General features: G+C 42.5%; 1 protein-coding gene across 1 annotated transcript in view; it reads right to left on the bottom strand.

The window, feature by feature from the left end:
• The window catches only part of CLYBL (citrate lyase beta like), a 243,245-nt gene extending 225,424 nt beyond the window's left edge, over positions 1-17,821 (bottom strand). Inside the window, exon 1 of the mRNA XM_032402689.1 lies at positions 17,734-17,821. Within this exon, the coding sequence (XP_032258580.1) occupies positions 17,734-17,795 (62 nt within the window). The 5' untranslated portion in view covers positions 17,796-17,821. The remainder of the gene's footprint in view (positions 1-17,733) is intronic.
• Between the last annotated feature and the right edge of the window lie 6,660 nt (positions 17,822-24,481).

Raw genomic sequence — 24,481 nt, forward strand, 5'->3', positions numbered from 1 at the left:
AGACCAGACATGCCCTAGGGGGCTAAGGGAAGGAGCTCCAAGGATGCTAAGCAGAGGAGTGAAATGAACTGATCTGTGTATTTAAAAATGGTCTGGAGGAAACCACAATGAGATACCACTTTACACCCACTAGGATGGCTACAATAAAAACAATGGAAAGTAACACGTGTTGGCAAGGATGCAGAGAAACTGAAACCCTCATGTACTGCCAGTGAAATGTAAACTGGTGCAGCCACTGTGGAAAAGTTTGATGGTTGCTCAGAAAGTTAAACATAGAATTACCATATGACCCAACAATTCCATAGCTAGGTATATACCTAAAAGAACTGAAAACAGGTACTCAAATACTTACGCATGAATATTCATAACAGCACCATTAACAAGCACCAAAAGGTGGAACAACCCAAATGTCCATCAGCTGATGAATGGACAAACAATATAATATATACCTACAACAGAATACTATTCAGCCACAAAAGAGAATCAAATACTGACTGATACGTGCTACAACATGGATGAGCCTTGAAAACATGCCAGGTGAAAGAAGCCAGTCACAAAAAGCCATATATTATATGATTCCATTTATGTGAAACATCCAGAGCAGGTAGACACAGTGACAGAAAGCAGATTAATAGTTGCCAGGGGCTGGTGGAAGAGGAAACAGGGAGTGACTGCTAAGAGGTAAAAGGTTTTCCTTTGGTGTGATGAAAATATTTTGGAACTAGATAGACTTATAGTTGCACAACATTGTAAATGTACTAAATTGTACATTTTCAAATGGTTAATTTTATAATATGAATTTTACCTCATTTTTAAAAAAATGGCTTGGAGGGGTACAAGTGGATATAAAAGACCTTTTTCAAAATGGTCCAGATAAGATATGACCTCCACCAGGCTGGTGGCAGTGAAGACAAAGAAAAAGGGACAGATCCAAAAGATATTTTTGGAGTGGTCCAACAGGTCCTGATAACAGAATATACATGGTAATATCTATGCAGGTGGTGTGTAACATCAAAGGCAATGAGGGAGGTAAGCCGGGCAGCCAATTAGACAGATGCCATAAGCTCAAACCTGAATCTAGGAGAATGGGTACGGGAAGCCTAATAATGGCTCCCTAAAGACGTCCAAGTCCTAACTCTCAGAACCCGTGAAGTCATTAGGTTACATGCCAAAGTGGAATTAAAGGTGCAGATGAAATTAAGGTTGCTAATCAACTGCCCTTGAGATGCAAAGGATAGTCTGGATTATCCAGGTGGGCTCCATTTTAATCAACAAGTTGACCTTATAAGAGGAAGAGTGAAGCAAAAAAAAGAAAAAGAATAAGAAAAAAAGATGGTGGTGGGAGAAGACTTTGACCCACTTTGTTGGCTTTCAAGACAAAGGAAGGGGCCATGAGCCAAAGAATATGGGCAGTCTCTAGAAGCTAAAAAAAGGCAAGGAAATGGATTCTCCCCTAGCCCCTCCAGAAAAGAATGCAGCCTTGCCAACACCTTGGTTTCAGCCCATTGAGACTCATTTCAGACTCCTGACCTCCAGAAGTGTCAGATAATAAATCTGTCCTATTTTAAGCCTCTAAGTTTGTGTCAATCCGTTACAGGAGCAATAGAAAACTAATACAGTGGGGAATAGTTGACAAGAGGGAAAACTCAACAGACCTGGCAACAGATGGGGTGTGGGCAGGAAAGGGAGATGAAGGCATCAACCATGACTCAGGGTTTTGGTCCCAGATGACCTTAACAGAGGAAATGGTGGCAAGAGCCATTAGAGGGGGTGAGGGCTTCAGAAGGAAGGGACAGATGGCTGCTGTGTGAGAGGGCCAGGGAAGGATGGCTTCTAGGAGGAAGCAGCATTTGGGACAGGTTCTGAAGGATGGGCAGAACCTAAGGATGAGAAGTGGGAGGAAGAGGGTCAGCAAATTGGAGAGGAGAGAGGGTTCAGTGGGTGTGAGGCATGGTGAGAGTTCTGGTTGAATGGTGCAAGGTAAGCCGTACTGGGAGAGATGTTAAAAAGGTGGATGATAAATGAGGAGGCATGTGCACACCATACTCGGGGGTCCCGACTTCATGCAGCCGGCAGTTAGAGGGTATCAGGGAATTTATGCTGTGAAAGGGGGTGATCAGAGCCCACTTTAGGAAACTTAAGGTCAGTAAGAAGTGAGTCTAAGTGGCGAGGGTGGGGGGGGAGGGCAGGGAGCTTTCTAAGGTAAGTCCTCTCCCCAGTCTCAGGCATGTTACCAGGTCACCTGGTAAATCCCTGACTTTTCTGCAGCACAAGGAGACACTGATGACTCAAATTCACAGCCTAGACCCTTGTCCAGAGACTGGAGGACAGGAAGGGCACCACAAGCCTCTCCCATGTCCACATTTGCTTCCCTGGTAGAAGAGAAATTCTCTTTAGTGGCCTGCCTCCTCTGCAGATAAGGCATTTGGGAGGAGTTACAAACATAACATTAGCACATGCTGGTTTTCTCATCTTCACTAGGCATCACTAGGTGAGCTGTGGACTATGAGAGCTAGAACAGGCAGGCCCTGAGAGCACTGAGTGCCACGCACTGGGGTGTTTATGGGTCAGCACGAAAGCACTAGAAGGGCAGGAGACAACTGGAAGGGGATAGAATGCAGGCAAAAATCACATCTCTACTTTTCTGAGTCAATCTTGCAGATCAGACTAAAATTTAGGATATCTACCTCTGCCACTGAGCTCTTCTAGGTTCTGTATTTCCAGTATATCCAAATTATTTCAAAATCATAACCCTCCGTACTGTGGCAGTCAGCAGCCACATGAACTAAGGGCTTGAACAGGGCAGTTGGCAGAAGTTCCTGCTGCAGAGAGGGAGAAAAATGAAGACACCTCCTGTCTGGAAGATCTAAAGGATACAGATGAACAACACACGAACAAAAAACCTCCCAACGCGGAAGGAAGAGTTCAAATCAATTAAGTGCAGACTGAACCCATAAATTTGGGGAAAGCAGAGCTTTTATTATCTTCAATCTCTGTTCAAATTGAGCTGAAATAGACCAAAATAACTAAAAGCTCAAAAAACCATATATTATATTTCTGAGTTCTCCAAAGTTCTCTTGCTTTAGGTCAAAAATTCCTTTCTAGATTATGAAATGTCAACTGGCAGGAGGCACCTAGTCGACCCTCCTTGTTTTAACTGTGAGAAAAATAAGGTTCAATTTAGACAAGGTCCTTGAACAAGGTCAAAGACTAACTACAGGGTCAGCAATGGACTAGAACCCCAGAGTATCTATCCAGGATCTTCTTGCTTATACCAGAGAGTTAGTAATTTGATTTTGTGAACCTTTTTTTTTTTTTTTTTTTGGCATTTGTAAGAAAAACTTGAACAGCACCAATAGGAATATTAAACCAATTCTGATCTTTCGGAGCTTAAATAAGTTTCTACTTTAATCTGAACTAAAAGTATTTTACTGACAGCAGAAATCACCCTTGGCTGAACTGTGACTCACTGGTATAATTTAAAGATGCTATCACTGTTCCAAAGAAATCCACTTTAGACTCAAAACCTAAACATCACATTTCTGTGCTCTACATAAAACATGCACTAGCAATAGCCAAAAGTTGAAAACAATCCAAATGTCCATTCGTGGAGGAGTGGATAAATAAAATGTGGTATATACATGAAATAAAATATTATTCAGCCTTAAAAAGAAAGGAATCTCTAACATATGCTATAACATGGATGAGCCTTGAGGACATTATGCTAAGTGAAATAAGCCAGACACAAAAGACAAATATTGCATGACTCCACTTATATGAGAATACAGAACAGTCAAATTCATAGAGATAGAAAAGAACACTGGGGGTGCCTGGGTGACTCAGTCAGTTAAGCATCTGCCTTCGGTTCAGGTCATGATCTCAGGGTCCTGCGATCCAGCCCCGCATTAGTCTCCCTGCTCAATGGAAGTCTGCTTCTCCCTCTCCCCTCCTCCCATTCTTTCTCTCTCTCAAATAAATAAATAAAATCGTTTTTAAAAATTTTAAAAAGGGACACCTGGGTGCTCAGGTTGTGATCCCAGGATCCTGGGATCGAGCCCAGTGTCGGGCTCCCTGCTCAGCAGGGAACCTGCTTCTCCCTCTCCCTCTGCCCCTCCCCTGGCTCGTGCTCTCTCTCTTTCTCAAATAAATAAATAAAATCTTTGCAAAAAATTAAAAAAAAAAAAAGGAGAACACTGGTTATAGGGGTTGAGGACAGAAGACAATGGAGAGTTATCACATAGTGGGTACAGAGTTTCAGTTTGAGATTATGACTAAGTTCTAGAGATAGATGGTAGTGCTGGTTGTACAACAATGTGAATGTACTTAATGCCACTAAACCATACACTCAAAAATAGTTAAAATGATAAATTTATGGGGGTACCTGGGTGGCTCAGTCAGTTAAGACTCCAACTCTTGATTTCAGCTCAGGTCATGATCTCAGGGTTGTGAGATCAAGCCCTGAGTCTGGTGGGCTCTGCACTGGGTGTGGAGCCTGCTTAAGATTCTCTCTCCTCCCTCTGCCCCTCCCCATCTCCCTCTCTCTCTCCATCTCTAAAAAAATAATAAAAAAAAAAGATACATTTAAGATAAATTTATGTTATGTATATTTTACTACAATAAAAAAAAGGCACTAATCTCCAGAAGCACTATCTTAAATACTTCATTTCTGAAATCTGTGTTTTTTGTTTTTTTTTTTAAGTAGGGTCCACGCAGGGCTTGAATCATGACCCTGAGGTCAAGACCTGAGCTGAGATCAAGAGTTGGATACCTAACTGACTGAGCCACCCAGGCACCCCCAAATCTGTTTTTCTCTTATTCGGCAAATTTATATATTTACTATGTGCCAGGTAATGTTTTAGGGCTGGGGTATATAGCAATGGGATAAACGGAACAAGTGCCTGTTCTCATGAATATCTGGGGGGTGGGGGATGATGGGGTGAAGACAGACAATAAACAGATAAACACACACTATGTCAGGTGGAGATGAACGCAATGGAAAAAACATCAGGTAGGGTGAGAGGGAAGAGAGTGTGGGGTCTAGCTGGGGTGGGGGGGAGTTGCTATGTTGTATAGGGCTGTAGGGAAAGACCTCTCCCATGGGTGACATCTGAGGAAAGACTTGAAGGAACGGAGTGCCCCAGGCCAGAGACAGTGCTGCCAAGGAGGCAGTATGGTTGGATGGAGCCAATAGGGGGAGGAGCAATAAGGAGCCCTGGGGCACGGACCTACTTCTTAAGTTTCTTATAAACTTTTCTTATAAACTTCTCAAGGGAAAAGATCAGTATAGAAATATTTCCTCTGCCATATACGTGTCTTTCATTTGTCTTAGAGAGGGACAGAAAAGGCCTGGCTGGCTCAGTCAGTAGAGCATGTGACTCTTGATCTTGGAGCCGTGAGTTCGAGCCCCATGTTAGGTATAGAGATTACTTAATTAAAAAACATTTTTTTTTAAAGTGACTGAAAAACCAACTCCGCTATTTTTTCTGCAAGAGGCAGGTTTGTAAGGAGACAATTTACATCTCCCATTGCTAGAGCGCCCTCCAGTGCCTCTGTGTGAAAATAGCATTTGGCCCAGATTGTTTTTAATTTCTTAAACTTCTGTATTTGGCCAAAAATAAATACCATCCTTGATACGTATAGCAAGAAGGACATATCATCTTTCTCGCAAATGATACTGTGAGATTAAATAAGAAAACAAGGCAAGTGTGCTTTAAAATAAGCGTGCACTACTTGTAAAGCAGTACAACGGATACATGTGCAATGATACTTTTAAATGACCATATAAACTTTTAAAAGGTTCAATCACAGACCTGTACTCCTAAAACAAATAATACATTATATGTTAATTAACTGAATTTATTTTATTTTTTTTTTAAAGATTTTATTTATTTACTTGACAGAGAGAGACACAGCGAGAGAGGGAACACAAGCAGGGGGAGTGGTAGAGGGAGAGGCAGGCTTCCTGCTGAGCAGGGAGCCCGATGTAGGACTCAATCCCAGGACCCTGGGATCATGACCTGAGCTGAAGGCAGACGCTTAATGACTGAGCCACCCAGGCGGCCCTAATTAATTGAATTTAAATTAAAAAAACACCTATAAAAAAACTTTTAAAAGGTTCATAGTCTCTTATTTTTTTTAATTCAAATTTTTAGCAATATAGAACTTTCAAACAGTGAACACAATCTACCACTAAACTGTGACCCTAATTTTATTGAAGGGGCAAGTAGGGCAATAAAGTAGAAAGTGTCTTCTAAAATTTCCAATATTTGGGGGTGCCTGGGTGGCTCAGTCAGTTAAGCGTCTGCCTTTGGCTCAGGTCATGATCCCAGGGTCCTGGAATCCAGCCCTGCATCGGGCTCCCTGCTCAGTGGGAAGCCTGCTTCTCCCTCTTCCTGTACCCCTCCTCCCTGCTCATGTTCTCTCTCTCACTCTCTTTCTCAAATAAATAAATAAAATCTTTAAAACAAAATTTTTTTAAATAAAATAAAATTTCCAATATTTGCATGTTCTGAATATTCATATTTGAAAAGTGTCCAGCAAATACTTACAGAATACTATAGTCACTCAACCTTCTCAGCCAGAACACAGTAAAGGGAAACAGATAAGTAAGACTTGCCCACACTAGCATCCTATTAAAACAGAATTTTTACTTTCTCACAGAGACTGACTCTGAATCCTTTATTATGAAATCAGGCACCTCTGTCAATCTCAAAAGCCTAAGAGGAAGACATTACATATGGTGTAATTCAAAAGAGAACTTGCAGAAGAGGTAAAATTTCATAGCTCTTTACAGAAACACCTACAAGTGAGGTCAGTGTGACAGCCAACACCACAGAGAGAAAAGCCGCCCCTGACAGAGAGCCAGGCGATGGGGTTCTTTCTAGGCCTGACCAGCAAGACAGTCTGGGCTTACTTTACTGTGCTTTACTTTACTGGGCCTGCTGATGCCAAGGAAAATGGGCAGATGGGCCTCCAAAGGGCATATTGCAATCCAGGTATCTTTCGTCTTTCTGGAGGGTGATTTGAAAACAAGCATCAAAAGACTTAAAATGTCCATACTCTGACCCAGCAAGTTCACATACAAAAATTTACCTCCAAGTACATGAGTAAGAGTAACCACAGAGATTTGGCTATAGAGACATTTATCTCTGCATTTCCCAAGAGAGAAAACTTGGAAATAGTTTAAATGGATTAACTGGAATTATATACACACAAATATATATACGATAAAGTCACAGAACAATAGTGAAAATCAATGCTCCAAGATTAGGTTAACATCCTAAAATTTAACCAAAATATAAAATCAAAGCAACTAAATAAAAAGCCACCTTAAAACTGACTTATAGGGGCGCCTGGGTGGCTCAGTCGTTAAGCGTCTGCCTTCGGCTCAGGTCATGATCCCAGGGTCCTGGGATCGAGTCCCACATCGGGCTCCCTTCTCAGGGGGAAGCCTGCTTCTCCCTCTCCCACTCCCGCTCCTTGTGTTCCTGCTCTCGCTATCTCTGTCTCTGTCAAATAAATAAATAAAATCTTTAAAAAAAAAAACTGGCTTATAGTGGGAAAAGGAAAGAAGGGAAGAGAGGAGGGAGGGAAGGTGGGGAAAAAGAAAGGAGAGAAAGAAAAGAAGGAGGGAGAGAAGGAGATAAAGAAGGAAAGAGTCTCAATTCTGGAGCCCATTTATTATCTACAGCATTCAAGTGTGTTATTTAATTGATAAGCCATAAAACACTCAAGTAACAACATGAAATAAATTAAACCTGTTTTAATTACAATGGATTTAAATTCATCCCCAGGTGGCCTATATGAAAACATAAGCATTATTTCCTTGATTTTTTTTATTAACTAATAAAATTCTAAACTTAACTCGGCTGAGCAATGTGTAGAGGAATAATGAAGCAAAATGTACCAATAGAACACAACTCCAGTTGCACTCAGGGGCAAGAAAGCATATTGTTTTTACAATTAACAACTCTTCCAATCTTAAGAATATTTATCAAACCTACCAATAACCACTCTCCAAGGAGCCCAGCTTTCTTCTCCCTGACTTCCTAAAATTTTAGCCACACGCATCTGTGGACTTCCTCACAGGGAGTCACACATAAAAGAGCAGCTCCTAGGGAGCAGCCACCATAACATTCAGTTAAGGGAAACTGTGACCAAAGACTGTTCTTAGAAATTACATCAGTCAGACCCCAGCTGTTGTAAAGCCGTAACTGGAGAAAGTAAGAACTTCAGTGAAGTGCAGATGCTGAGCGGCGCCAGCCACTATGTGGATGCAATCTCACTGACCATGTATGACGTCCTCCACCAGGCTCACCCACAACCAAACACATATGTTCACTTTCTACATTTTCTACAAAGACTCCAGGCACAAACATTTAAGTAAAAATATGGCCAATTCACACTAACCATTCAAGAAAATAGAAGAGAACACCCTCCAATGAATTCTATGTGGCTATTATTATCCCCATACCAAACCCAGAACAAGACAGTACAAAAAAAAAAAAAAACTATAGGCTAATGTTCTTTATGAGCACAGATGCAAATAACTTTAATAAAATGTTAGCAGATTCAATTCAACAATATATAAAAATAATACATCATGAGGCACCTGGGTGGCTCAGTCAGTTAAGCATTTGACTTTCGCTGGGGTCATGATCTCAGTGTCTTGGGATGGAGCTAAGCTTCAGGATCCTCACTCAGTAGGAAATGTTTCTCCCTCCCCCTCTGCCCCTGCCATTGCTCAAACGTTCTCTCAAATAAATAAATAAAATCTTTAAAAAAAAGTCATACATCATGATCAAGTAGAGTTTATTCCAGGAACTCAAGGTTAGCTTAACTTTAAAAATCAATCTAGGGGCACCTGGGTGGCTCATTTGGTTGAGCACCTGCCTTCGGCCCGGCTCATGGTCTCAGGGTCCTGGGATCGAGCCCCGTTGTCAGGCTCCCTGCTCAGCGGGGAGCCTGCTTCTCCCTCTCCCTCTGCTGCTCTTCCTGCTTGTGCTATCGCTCTTGCTCTTTCTCTCTCTCATAAATAAGTAAAATCTTAAAAAAAAAAAAATCAATCTAATTCATCATATTAACACATTAAAGAAGAAAAGCCACATGATCACCTCAATGGATACTGAAAAAACATTTTATACACTCAAATCCATTCTTTTTTTTTTAAGATTTTATTTTATTTTTTTAAAGATTTTATTTATTTATTTGACACTGAGAGAGCGAGAGAGGGAACACAAGCAGGGGGGGTGGGGGAGGGAGAAGCAGACTCCCCGTGGGAGCAGGGAGCCCAAAGCGGGGCTCGATCCCAGGACCCTGGCATCATGACCCGAGCCCAAGGCAGACGCCTAACGACTGAGCCACCCAGGCATCCCATATTTTATTTATTTATTTAATAAAGAGAGAGAGAACACAAGCAGGTGGACTGGCAGGCAGAGGGAGAGGGAGAAGCAGGCTCTCCGCTGAGCAGAGAGCCCAGTGTGGGGCTCAATCCCAGGATTCCAGGATCATGACCTGAGCAGGAGGCAGATGCTTAACCGACTGAGCCACCCAGGCGCCCCTCAAATCCATTCTTGGTCAAAATTCTAAGCAGGAGTGACTTCAGCAAAATTGCAGAGAAAGGACCTTCAAAAACCCAATCCTTCATAAAAGCAATGAGAATACTAGCAAAAATTGTCAAAATCAACTTTTTTAGAACTCTAGAAATTAACCAAAGGCTTGCAGCAATCTGGGAGCATTACTTCAAAAAACATGGACGAATCTCAGTAAGAACACAAACTATGTGGGGTTTTTTAACTTACCCGCTCCCTCTTCCCAGTTCAGAGGTAGCCCTGAAAACCAACAGCCACCATCATGGTCTAAAACCAGCTGCCTGGCAGCCACTGGAGGAGGCAAGGCAGGGTTGGAGCTCTTTCAAAGCACCATTTACAGAGAACTGACACTATTTGACCTATCTGGTAGTTCCCTGGAAAACCCCACATGCAAGGCTCACCCAGCTCAGAGCCTGAACAGTGGGCATAGCATTTTCCCTGAGGGTGTTTGTCAAATCAGAAGCAATTATTTAATATCACTGCTACCTGAAATGGCAGATAACAGGGCAAACAACAGGCTAACCAAAAGCTTAAAAGGAAAAGGTGGAGCCAAGAATATACAATGGAGAAGGAACAGTCTCTTCAACAAATAGTGTTGGAGAAACTGGGTAGCCATGTGCAGAAGAAAAAAACTAGACCACTATGTTACTCCATACACAAAAATTAACTCAAATGGATTAAAAATTTGAATATAAGACCGGAAACCATAAAATTCTTAGGAGAAAACATAGGTGGTAAAGTCTTTGACATCAGTCTTAGCAACGTCTTTGTGGATCGGACTTCAAAGGCAAGAAAAACAAAAGCAAAAATAAATAAATGGGACTTACATCAAAGTAAAAAGCTTCAGCACAGCAAAAGAAACCATCAGGAAAATGAAAAGGCAACCTACTGAATGGGAAAAAAAATATCTGCAAACCATATATCCAATAAGGGGTAAATATCCAAAATATATAAAAGGAATTAATCCAACTCAACAACAACAACAAAAAAAAAACAACCTGATTAAGAAATGGGGAGAGAGGGCGCCTGGGGGGCTCAGTTGGTTAAGCAACTGCCTTCAGCTCAGGTCATGATCCTGGAGTCCTGGGATCGAGTCCCACATCAGGCTCTTGGCTCAGCGGGGAGCCTGCTTCTCCCTCTGACCCTCTCCCCTCTCCTGCTCTCTCTCTCACTCAAATAAATAAATAAAATCTTAAAAAAAAAAAAAAAAGGAAACGGGTAGAGGATCTGAATAGCCATTTTCCAAAGAATATATCCAGATGGCCAATAGGCACATGAAAAGATGCTCAACATCACTAATTACTAGGGAAGTGCAACTCAAAACCAAAATGAGATCTCACCTAATACCTGTAAAAATGGCTATTATCAAAAAGACAAAAAATAACAAGTGTTGGAGAGGATGTAGAGAAAAGGGAACTCTCACACTGTTGGTGGGATTGTAAACAGGTGCAGCCACTGGAAAACGGTATGGAGGTTCCTCAAAAAATTAAGAATAGAACTACCATATGACCCAGCTATTCTAATTCTGGGTATTTATTCACATAGGAAAACTTTAGTTAAAAAGATATATACACCCCTGTTTATTGTTATGTTCACTGCAGCATAGTTTACAATAGCCAAGATACAGAAATAAAATGTCCAGCAATAGATGGATAAAAGATGTGTCATATTTATACAATGAAGCCATACTCAGCCAAAGAAGAGAATGAAATCTTGCCATCTACAACAACATGGGTGGATCTTAAGGGTATTATGTCAAGCAAAATAAGTCAGATGGATAAAGACAAATACCATAAGATCTTACTCATATGTGGAATCTAAAAAGCAAAAGAAATGAACAAACAAAACAAAAATAATCTCATACAGAGAACAGACTCGTGGTTATGGGTTAAGGGGGTGGGGGGATTGGCAAAATGGGTGAAGAGGGCAACTGTATGGTGATGGATGGTAACTAGACTTGTGGTGGTGATCGCCTTGTATGTAGTGTATGCAGATGTCGAGTTATAAAGCTGTACACCTGAAACTTATACATTTTTTTTTAAAAAAGGAAAAGATGGAAAATGAAATGTCCAAAGGCAGTTTTGAAAGAGTGACATATTCCTGGGATTCTAAAAGGCCACATACATGTGTAGTGGTATTGCTAGCAGACCCACCTTACAAGAAATCCTAAAGGAAGTTCTTCAGGCTGAAAGTAAGTGATCCCAGACAGTAATTCAAATTCACACACATATAAACACACACACAGAGTTAAGTAAGTAAGTATAAATGCATATTCTTGCTTTCTTCTCTTATCTAATTTAAGAAGAAACTATATAAAAGAACATTATATAATTGTGTTGTTAGGTCTGTAACATAGAAATGTAATATATTTACCAATAACAACACAAAGCAGATGAGTGAGAGCAAAGATGTACTAAGCTAAAAAAAAAGGGCACCAGATGGTGACTCAAATCAACAAGAACAAATGAAGAGAACCAGAAATAGTAAATAAGAAGGTAACCATAACAAATACTATAAAGTGTGTATGTACTTGCATCTCCTTCTCTAAGTTTCTTTAAAAGACATAAAATTGGGGCACCTGGCTGGCTCAGTCGGTAGAACATACCACTCAGTCTCAGGGTCGTGAGTTCAAGCCCCACACTAGGTGTGGGGCCTACTTCAAAAATAAACAAATAAATAAAAATAAAAGACATAAAATTATATAAGTAAAACTACAACAACGTATATACTGAGTTTGTAACATATAAATATAATATGTTTAAGTATAATACCATTCAGCCAGGAGTCAGCTTGAGATTCTCTCCCTCTCCCTCTGCTCCTTCCCTGCATGCGCTTGCTCGCTCTCTCTCAAATAAATAAATAAATCTTAAAAAAGAAGAAGAAGAAAAGGTAAGGAAATAGAACTATATAAAAGGAACATTTCTCTATCTTCTGGAATAAGTTAGTATAAATCAAAAGTAGATTCTGATAAGTTAAGATGTATATGGTAATAATACAATAGAATGTTATCGAACCATAAAAAGGAATGAAATTCTGATACATGCTACAATATGAATGATTCTTGAAAACATTATGCAAAGTGAAATAAGCCAGAAATAAAAGAACAAAAATTACATGATTTCACTTACATGAAATATCTAGAATAAGCAAATTCAGAGAGACAGAAAGTAGATTAGAGATTACCAGGTGCTGGGGAAGCAGTTATTGCTCAATGGGTACAGAGTTTCTGTTTGGAGTGATGAACAAAATTTGGAAACAGATAGTGGCAATGGTTGCACGACAGTGGGAATGTGATAATGCCACTAAATTGTACACTTAGAATGGTTAAAATAACAAAGTTTATGTTACATATATTTTATTTTACCACAATTCTATTTAAAAAATGTATATGATAAGCCCTAGGGTAACCACTAAAAAAACCCTTTAAAAATACAATTAAAAAAGTAAAAAAATAGTTAGAAATCATTAAAGAAATTTATTCACTTAATGCATAAGAAAGCAGTAAGGAAGGAAGAGAGGAACAAAAAAGACATGAGACATACAGAAACCAATACTCAGTAAACACACCACATAAAAGGAAAACTACAGACCAATATCTCTCATGAACATAGATGGAAAACCCTCAAGAAAATTTGAGCAAATCAAATCCAACAATGTATAAAAAGAATTATATACCACGACCAAGTAGGATTTATTCCAGGTATACGAGGCTGGTTTGACATTCAAAAATCAGTGAATGTAATCTGCCACATCAACAGGCTAAACAAGGAAAATCATATGATCATATCAATTGATGCAGAAAAAGAACTTGACAAAATCCAATATCCATTCATGACAAAAAACAAAAACAACTTAACAATGGATCATAGACCTAAGTAGAAAACATAACACTGTAGAACTTTTAGAAGGAAATACAGGAGAAAATCTATGTGACTTTGGATTTGGCAATGAATTCTTAAATATATCAGCAAAAGCGGGAGCGCCAGGGTGGCTCAGCCGGTTAAGCGTCCGACTCTTGGTTTTAGCTCAGGTATTGATCTCAGGGTCCTGAGATCTAGCCTGGCTTCAGGCTCTGTGCTCAGCGGGGAGCCTGCTTGAGGATCCTCTCCCTCTCCCCCTACCCTCTCTCAAAGTAAAATCTTAAAAAACAAACAAAAAACAAACAAAAAATGGTAAAAGCATGGTCCATGAAAGAAAAAAATCAATAAGCGTGGCTTCATTAACATAAAAAACTTCTGCTCTGTAAAAGATACTGTTAAGAGAATGAAGACTAGTCACAGACTGGGAGAAAATATTTGCGAAACATGTATCTTATAAAAGACTTATATCTAAAATATGCAGGGGCGCCTGGGTGGCTCAGTTGGTTAAGCAACTGCCTTCGGCTCAGGTCATGATCCTGGAGTCCCGGGATCGGGTCCCACATTGGGCTCCCTGCTCAGCGGGGAGTCTGCTTCTCCCTCTGATCCTCCCCCTCTCATGCTCTCTGTCTCCCATTCTCTCTCTCAGATAAATAAATAAAAAAAATCTTTAAAATATGCAAAAAATACTTGAAACTCAACAATAAGAAAACAATCCAAGGGGCGCCTGGCTCAGTCGTTAAGCGTCTGCCTTCGGCTCGTGTCACGATCCCAGGGACCTGGGATTGAGCCCTGCATTGGGCTCCCTGCTCGGCGGGAATCCTGCTTCTCCCTCTCCCACCCCCCTTGCTTGTGTTCCCTCTCTCGCTGTGTCTCTCTCTGTCAAATAAATAAATAAAATCTTTAAAAAAAAAGAAAACAATCCAAGAAATAGGCAGAAGATGTAAATAGCTCACCAAAGATACTCAACATCAGTTGACACCAGGGAATTTCAAGTTAAAACAAATTAACATTAAAACAACAACAGATCCCACTACACACCTATTAGAATGACTAAACAAATTTTTTTTACTGATAATACTAAATGCTAGCAAGGATGCGACAGCAACGGAATTTTCATTGATGATGGGAATGCAAAATGGCATAGCACTTTGGAACATAGTTTGGTAGTATTTTACAAAACCCAATTTATACTTTTACCACACAATCATACTCCTAGGTATTTACCCAATTAATCTGAAAACTTATGCACACAGAAAACCTGCACAAGAATGTTCAGAGCAGCTTTATTAAACCTTAATAGAAGCAACTAAAATGTCCTTCAGTAGGTGAACAGATAAACAGATTAACTATGAAACATCTCTAAAATGGAATATTCAGCAACAAAAGAAAATGAGTTAAGAAGCCATGAAAAAAACACAGAGGAACCTTAATGCACATTGCTAAGTGAAGGAAGACTGTCTAAAGGACTGTATGACTATATATGACTCCAATTATATGGCATTCTGGAAAAGGCAAAACTTTAGAGACAGAAACATGATCAGTGCTTGCCAGGAGTTTGGGAGGAAGGAGGATGGATGAAGAGATGAAGCACAGGGGATTTTTAGGGAAATAAAATAATTCTGTATAATACTGTTATGGTAGATACATGATATTATGCATTTGTCAAAATCCATAGAATTTTATAGCAAAAAGAGTGAACCTTAATATATGCAATTTAAAAAATTCACCTGGGAGGTAGGGGAATCCCAGGAAAGAATGCAGACTGTGACAAGGGAATCTACTTGTATCACAGATGTATGAAACAACCTCACTGAAGGGGATGGGAGGAAAAAGCACCGACCTAAGTAACTAAGAAAATGAGTAGAGCCTATTAAAGGAAAAGGAACTGCACATAAGTACTGTACTTCGATAGTTTTTTCCCATGGAGTATGGTTTAACAATTCAAATACTGCTATATGTGTATGCTGAAATTGGATGGTGGATGGTGGGAGTCAGGTTTCTTTTCTTTTTTTGGTGGTGGTGCGGGGGAAGGCCAGGTTTCTAACTGTAGTAGTAAAAATTTATTAGTAAGCAAAGGGGAGGAGGCTAGAATGATCCATGTGGTAATGGATTACAATTGGAGGTAATTTGCACTCATGTTTAGCCTAATATAGACACAGTGGTTATATATAGAAATATTTAGGGGCACCTGACTGGCTCAGTCTATAGAGCATGTGACTCTTGATCTCAGGGCCATGAGTTTAAGCTCCACGTTGGGCCCAGAGCTTACCTAAATAATAGATGTATTTTTAATATATGCATGGGTCACTATTCACACATATTTTTCTTTGCTCTGTCAGTGGAGAGGGCTTAAAAGACACTCCTACCAGTAGCACTCCTAGGAGTGGGGAGTTATGCTCCCCCAACTTGAGAGCCAGCTATTTACATAAATTGAGCAGTGGCTACAGAAAGCGGAAGGGCCGGAGACAGGATGGAAGGGGAAGCATCAGGGAGAGCATTACAACAGGGGAAAATATTGGAGACTCGGTAGACAAGTCAGGAATGGTCCCTGCCTACCAGCAATGGTGCTAATACTCTAAAAACAGAAGGATAACACCGCCAGAAGCAGGCCCACTGGCCTGAAGCTTAAGTGCAACCCAACTGGGGTAGAAATTAAGGCATCTGTAAGCAGTTGCCATTTGGCAAGTTGATATTTGGCACCTTCACTGCTCCGATCTCCGTGTGTTCTGAAGGGGTGGAAACTCAGAGGATTTAACCCGGAGTCTAGGCTCCCCGAAGCACCCAGCATGAAAGCCCGCTGCCATGGCCTGAGTAGGACCTGTTAAGTGTGTGGAGAAATAACCAGTGTGCAATAAGGATGGCAAAGAGCACTGTGAGGTAAGTCCCAAGCGCCTTAGAAGTAGGTGACTGTATGTGGTCCCTGGCCATTATTAAACAGGCCCCAGACGCTGGCCTGCAAGAAAAGGGACCTTCTGGAAGGGTCCGCGTATACTGCCTCAGCAGCGTCTCTGGTTCCAGGGGTGATCCCCTGAGCCCAGGGCCATGTACCAGGCTCAGGTCTAGAAAAGGGGAAGGTAGGACGTACAAGACTGGGTAGGCCCAGTGCAGGACACACTGGTGAGGCGGGAAGCACGGTGCAAGCAAATGTGAGGAGTTCTGGACCAGTAGCCATAGACTTGGTCTCGGAACCAAACTCTGCCATTCTCTGCTTTGCGTCACTTAGCCTCCCTAAGCCTGTTTCCTCATCTTTATAAAGAAGTCTTCCGACTTCTTCACACGGTGGTCAGGGAACCAAATGAGATAACGTGTGTGCGTGTGGTTGGCCAACAGGCAACTGCTAGAGCAGCGGTTCTCAAAGTGCGGTCCGCGGGCATCTGCGAGTTCCTGAGACCTTTCGAGATGGTCTGAGAGGTCTTTCCTTTTCCAACGAGCGTCTGCCGCAGCCCAGAATCGCTCTGTAAACTTCCTCCAAAACAGCTGATGAGACTCCAACTGTCCTTTATTAAACCAAAGAGATTTTCAAAAAATTTAAAACCACGCCCCTCTTTCACTGCATGTGTTAAAATGTTACGGGTTTGTCATTTGTAAGTGAGTATTTTTTAAAAATTCTGTTCTAAGGGCGCCCGGGTGGCTCAGTTGGTTAGGAGACTGCCTTCGGCTCAGGTCATGATCCCGGAGTCGCGGGATCGAGCCCCGCGTGGGGCTCCCTGCTCGGCGGGAAGCCTGCTTCTCCCCCTGACCCTCTCCCCTCTCCTGCTGTTTCTCATTCTCTCTCAAATAAATAAATAAATAAAATCTTTTTTAAAAATCCTGTTTTAATTCCTCACACCGTAAAGATTAAAAGATACAAGAAAAACTCTAAGGGGTCCTCAATAATCTTTCGGCGGGTAAAGGGGTCCTGAGAGCAGTGCGGGAGCCGCTGCGCAGAAGCACCGGGTGGAGGGTGTTCTCGCTCGGCAGGCGAGCCGCCGCTCACAGGCGGACTCCAGGACCCTTCTATACAACAGCCGTTCGTTCGCGGCTTCCACTTGTGGGAGAGACTCGTCGTGTGCTCTGGGGCTGCTAATCCGAACGTTTGTACCCATTTCCCGGGCCCAAGCAAGGACCCTCCCACAGGGAGGCACGCGCAGGAGAGGCGACCGTCGCGGGGCGTCGGCGACCTTGGCAGAGGTCGAGCCGGCGCACGGGAGGCGCGCGGTGCTCCCGGCCGGCGTGGGGGTGGTTCCCGGCAGGGACTGGGGAGGCCGGGCCGGGTGGCGGGGGACTTAGGGACCTGCACTCACAGCCTCGGCAGCACCGCCGCCGCCGTTCCATGGGGCGCTCTCCACAGCGGACGCAACGCCATCTTCCTGACGCGCGCGCCCCGCCTCAGTCCTGTCCTTCCTCATTTCGCCACGCCCCCATGGCCCCGCCCCCAGGTGGGCCCGCCCCCCGCAATCCCACCGCGCCACGCCTCGTCCCCCGAAAGCCACGCCCCCTGCCTGACGCACCTGTTCCCACCCCGAGCCCGGGGTGTCCCTGCTGCCAGAAACTTCTCCGCTGTCGTGGCAGGCAGAGTAAGGGCTCCGAGTGGTTGGCCACTTCTTGAGCGGTTTTTCTGGTGACTGAATCCAGTTTTCTCCGTGCCTCTGGGTTTTTTAAGGCGACGTTGAGAGACTTTGCGTTTTCCCAACCAGAACAGGCCAATTTTTCTAGGGATTAGTTGCTTTTGTTGTTAAAAGTACTGCCTAACAAATTTGTGAGCCTCACCGTTTGCACGCCTTAACAGTTAATCCATTATGGGACGTATATTCCTGTAATAGGATCAGAACAGCTGTGGGCAACTTTCTGGGCCAGAGAAATGCTTGCTGAAGACTCGGTCAGCAAACACAACACTTCACTCTAACTCCTTCCTGTCAGTTTTTCAGCAAATACAACTCCTGCCGCTTCACAGTCGGGGACTGCTAAGGTATTAAAACAGACTTTACTAGCTGTGTGACTTTGGTTAAGTTACTTAAGCTCTCCGTGCCTCAGTTTCCTCCTCTATAAGATGGGAGTATTAACAGTACGCACCTCATAGGTCTAAGAATATCTTGAGTTAATTTATATAAAGAGCTTAAAACCTTGCTGGCCCAGAGCAAGTGCCCAGTAGCGTTAATTCTCATTATTATCATCATGTCAATTCCCTTCTTAAAACTCTTTGGTGGCTTCCAACGGGAAGCATTTAGAATAAAACCGAAGTTCTTCACCACAAACCTGAAGGCTTTAGAGGATCTGGCCCCTGCCTGTCTCTCCACCTTATTTCAGCCCCACATTCTTCCTTCCACTTTTTTTTTTTTTTAAGATTTTATTTATTCATTTGAGACACAAAGATACAGAGAGAGGGAGAGCACAAGCAGGGGGAGTGGCAGAGGGAGAAGCAGGCTCCGCGCTGAGCCAGGAGCCCAACGTGGGGCTCGATCCCAGGACCCTGGGATCGTGACCTGAGCCAAAGGCAGACGCTCAACCATCTGAGCCACCCAGGCGCCCCTCTTTCCACTTCTTTTAAGTTCACTAAGCCATCTCCCACTTCAGGGCCTCCTCCCATGCTGCTCCCATCCCCAGAACCCCAGCTACACCTTCTCATCCTCCAGGATATTTAGACTACCTGCCACCTGCTCCGAGAGGGTTGCGCTGATGACCCAGAGTGTCCTCCCAATCTATTTTACTGCCACAGCAGCCTGATAGTCTCCATCACAGCCCTCAGCACAGTATTTGGGGATTTGTGAACTCACTTTCTTATTGTTGCCTTTTCCTCAGTGGTTCTCAAGATGGGAGGGAACTGCTGCCCACTGATCAAAGGGGTGGGCTTAAGGGGGCAGGACTAGGGTTGTGTGGGCAATCCCACTCCTAGAAAGGGGGACAGTGCTCTGGTTTAAAAAACACCATCTATAGGAATAGACTGTGAGCTCTTTGAAAACAGGGACCTGGTGTATCTTGTCAGTGCTCTGTGCCCCCAGCACCTGGGTGAGTGACTTGTAACCAGTAAGTATTTAATAACTATAAAATGAAAATGTTCCACAAGCCTCATTATAACTCCAAGAACTGCCATATGAGTAGTTATCTTTATTAAAAATGCCCTGGACCTTATGCCTTTTTAGGTAAAGTAGGACCTCCAGTGACTCATTTGCTGATTCAATTTCTTTCAGATTCTGCTTGAAGAAATTGTAGCTATGCCCATTCTCACCAGGACATCTGTGGTTTTGTTGAGCTTCTTCATGAGATTACTAACTCATAGGTTTTAAGAATTGTTTCCTAATTTTTGTATATTTTAAAATAAAGCTTTATTAACTTCCCATATTTCCGGATATAATAGAGAAAGGAATCCAGATTTCCTCCTTTGAGGCTAGTCAAATCTGGTTTTATTCACAGCCTCCAAAACTAAAATAAAAGTACATGTTTGCCCCCAAGGACATTTTAAAAATATGAAATTTAGCAGAGACTCATTATCCTGTTGAATTAGGCAATCTGGTAGGGTAAAAACCTTGCAGAGATCTGAGAAAGAAGGATAGGAGCCAGAAACATTACCTCTGGAGCATAATAAGCTCAGGAGTGGCAATGCTGGGCACTAGAATAATAAACCAACACTGATAATTATTGAAGCTGGGTGTCTGGTACACAGGGTGGGAGTGGGGTTGATTACATGTTTCTCACCTCTGTGTATGTTGGAAAATATTCTTAACAAAAAATTAAAATAAAAATCAATTCAACTAATGCTTAGCATAGAAAGAGCCAACGGCAGATTTACCCAAAGCCAAAGGAGGTTAAGCCTCAGGGCCCCTGACTTGAATAGGCCCCTTATAGGTCCCCACCCACCCCAGTGTGTTCACGGGTCATTTTTCTTTGTAAAATGTATGAAAGTGAGATATTTTCACTACCATTGGTCTAGGTGCTTTCCCTGTGTATTCCAACTTACCCTCCCTCAAGCTTCTTTTGTGTTGGGTGGTGTTGGGGTAGCTGCGGCAGTTTTAAAAAATTTTATTCATTTATTTAAGTAATCTCTGCACCCAAAATGGGGCTTGACCTCATGACCCTGAGGTCAAGTGTCACATGCTCTACTGACTGAGCCAGCCAGGCACCCCTTTGGCTGCAGCATTTTGAGGGTCCAGTTAAGCGGAAGTTGAGCTGGGATATATTTGGCTTAGATTTAGTAGAATGTGTTTATGCAGACATGCAAGGCCAGAGGTCATGTCCCAATAAGAATATGCTCGTAAGGCACCTGGCCCAGAAGCATGTGGGTGATAGAGGAGAAAGTTTGAAATATATGAAGCCAGAGACCATCTGTGGCCATCAGATATGTAAAAGCACAAAGAGAATGTTTAGTTCTTATCCGTATCTGGTCAACAGGGAAACTCCTGTCTGGAATAAACTCTAATGGCATTGTAGGGGCTTTCACACTGTTGGCCCCGCTCAGCTGGAAGCACTTCTCCCAGAAATTGCTTTGCCTGTGTATTTCCAGGTTGAGATTGTTCAGAAGAGACATCTGCATGAGCTCTGGAAGGTGGAAGTGAAGCAGCAGGTCAGCGTGGGGTACCAGGCACTGTGACCATAGATGCATATGCCTATAGATCGGTGCGTCATCCTGTTGATACGGGGCTCTCAGTGTTAACGTCCTCCCTTTTGAGGTTGTTTACAGATCTCATTACTTTACATTCATATCCACCTAATTTTTTCAACTCAAACAAATTTAAACATTTATAAATGATTCCTGACCTCAAGAAGCTAACTGAATAAAATTCAGAAACATGCTAAACATGGATGAACCTTGAGGACCTCATGCTAAATGAAATAAGCCACACGCACATGCACACACATACACATACAAATACTGTATGAGTCCACTTCTAGGAGTTTCCTAGAGTAATCAAATTCATAGAGACAGAGAATGAGGGTTGCCAGGGGCTGAGAGGAAGTGGGGGTGGGGAATTACTGTTTAATGGGCACAGAATTTCCGTTCTACAAGATGAAAAAAATTCTGGAGATGGATAGTGGTGATGGTTGCACAGCAATGTGAATATACTTACCACTACTGAACTGTACATTTAAAATGGTTAAAAATGATAAATTTTGTTATGTATATTTTACCACAATAAAAAAAATTTTTATTTTTTTTTTTAGAGAGAGAGAGAGAGCTCACTCATGGGGGGGGTGGCAGCAGGTGGGGAGGGGAGGGTCAGAGAGAGAATCTTAAGCAGATTCCACACCCAGTGCAGGGCTCGAAGCAGGGCTCAACCTCACAACCCTATAACCTGAGCCAAAATCAGGAGTTGGACACTTAACCAATGGAGCCACCCAGACACCCCAAGAAAAAAAGACTTTAAAAAGAATCTATTTAGGGGTGCCTGGGTGGCTCAGTCGGTTAAGCGTCTGCCTTCGGCTTGGGTCATGATCTCAGGGTCTTGGGATCAAGCCCCACATCAGGCTCCCTGCTCAGCCTGCTCAGAATCTGCCTCTGCTCGTGTGCTCTCTCTCACTCTCTCAAATAAATAAATAAATAAAATCTTAAACAAACAAACAAAAGAAGCTATTTAGCCTAGTGAAAGAGGCAGACAGATGAATGGGAAAAATAGGTGGGTCCTGAGGTCTGCTGGTGATACGGGGAAAAGTATACAGAAACAGAAAGAACAGAAAGAATCCTGGAATTCCCTCTGCTTGAGAGGGGCGGGACAAGCAGGGGACTTTGCAGAGAAGGGGATAGCCAGCTGGGACTCGCTAGCGAATCTAAACAGACATGTTAGTGTGAATGCCCCAGTCTCAACCAACGTTGCCCTAAAAAATACAGGTCTCCTGAATAGAAGTGCATTACATTGTTACCACTTGGTCTTACAATTGTCATGAAACTCAAATAACTCTTCCTGTTAATCTAAGAAATATTGGACTTTTGTATTGGCTCAACTACGCCTTTGGCAAATAGTCACACCCCAGGAGATACTGGATGAAAATATCTAATCAACCCATGATTTACTGTAACCATTTAAAGCTTAAATAACCATTTGAAGCAGTAACGATTAGGAAAATGAAGCTACATTATTCTTTTGTTATAAACACCAAAGGCTCTTTATTATAATCCACTTTTCCCTTCCTTTGGTGTCTGGCCGATGTAGGTTATTTTCACCAATGTTGAGTCTCAAAGGCTGAAGGGCAGTGTCACTGTTTTAAGACTTCAGAATGCCGCACTTAGAAAGAGACGTATTAGAAGTTCTGTGGAATGATTTTTCAACAGTGGCATAGATAGAACTACACTCTGAGATCATCCATCCCTCCTGCTGCTTGGATACAAAACCCTCCCAGCCTCACCTCCTGGCAGGCACTGCCTTTGATAAGGTGATGACTATGTCTGGCTTTCTTGGGGAGAGAGGAGGAGACTCTCAAATTTAGGCCAAATGCAGAATAACTAACGACCACATTGTGGACCTTCTGAGCCGTAGCTTTCTCTTTAGGAACTGAGGAAGTTAAACTAGCTGACCTCTAAAAATTCCCGTCTGGCTCCCAAACTCTGATTGTATAACGGAGATCCTTTACCAGTCTCAGCCGCCAAAAGTGTGCTGCAGCGCCCCCTAGTGTCAGCAGGCAGAGGGTTTCCCCCCACGCCCACTGGCCGCTCTCCGGTCCCTTCCCTGATCCACTCTTCCTTTCTTCCATAGAACTTACCGTTTCTAAATTACTGAATCTGATGGTGTCTTTGTTGAATGTAAGCCCCATAAGGGCAGGGATTTTTTTTCCCTGTTTTGTTTACTGATGTATCCTGGCACACACCAGATATTTAAAACTCATTTGCTAAACTCAAAGTGTTGAATCTTGAGGCATCCTCTGCCAAAATTATTCTTTACATAATTCCCTGTTACTTTAATTCACTTTGTATGTTATTATCTTGCTCCTCAGTTGCTTTTTTTAATATAATTTTTAAAAATGTTTTAAAGAAGATTTTATTTATTTATTTGACAGAGAGAGAGAGAGCAAGCAGCAGAGGGAAAGGGAGAAGCAGACTCCCCGCTGAGCAGGGAGCCTGATGCGGGACTTGATCCCAGGACCCTGGGATCATGACCTGAGCCAAAGGCAGGCGCTTAACTGACGGAGCCACCCAGGTGCCCTGTTTCTTTTTTGTTTGTTTGTTTAAGATTTTATTATTTTTAAGTAATCTCCACTCCCAATGTGGGGCTCAAACTGACAACCCCGAGGTCAAGAGTCGCATGCTCCACCAACTGAGCCAGCCAGGTTGTTTGTTTTTTTTCTTTTTTAAAGATTTATTTATTTATTTGTTTGTTTATTTATTTATTTATTTTAGAAAGAAAGAGGGCAAGCACGACTGGGAGAGGCAGAGGGAGAGGGAGAGAGAATCTCAAGCAGACTGTGCTCTGAGCTTGGAACCCCACACAGGGCTCGATCTCACGACCCTGAGATCATGACCTGAGCTGAAACCAAGAGTCGGATGCTTAACAATTTTGCCACCCAGGCTGTTTCTTAATTGCCTATATGGTAGAAAAATGGCCCCTGAAACTTGTCCACAAGCTAATCCCCAGAACCTCTGAATATGTTACTTTGCAGGTGATGACCTGCAGGATTAAGGATCCTGAGGTGGGGAGATTATCCTGGATTATCTGGGTGAGCCCAATGGAATCACTAGTCCTTCAGAGAAGGAGGCAAGGGGGTCAGAGTCCGAACAACAAGATATGACATGAAATCAAGGCTAGAGTGAGGAGTGCCCCAGCCAAGGCATGCAGACGGTTCCAGAAGCTGGAAAAAGCGAGGAAATGGCTCCCCCCTGCAGCCTCCAGAGGAAATGCAGTCTTGCATGCACCTTGATTTTATCCCCACAAGAGCTCCTTCAGACTTCTGACCTCCACAACTGCAAGATAGTAAAGCTGTGTTGTTGTAAGCCACCAAAGTTATGGTAACTTCTCACAGCAGCAATGAGAAACTACTCACTAGTAAAAGAAACCTTCCCAAGAGCACCTCTGCATACAAACTGATTCTCAGAGAGTGCCTTTAAAGTCATTTGTAAATCCAAAGTGA

The sequence above is a fragment of the Phoca vitulina genome, unplaced genomic scaffold, assembly GCF_004348235.1.
Source record: "Phoca vitulina isolate PV1807 unplaced genomic scaffold, GSC_HSeal_1.0 scaffold5, whole genome shotgun sequence".
NCBI lineage: Eukaryota > Metazoa > Chordata > Mammalia > Carnivora > Phocidae > Phoca > Phoca vitulina.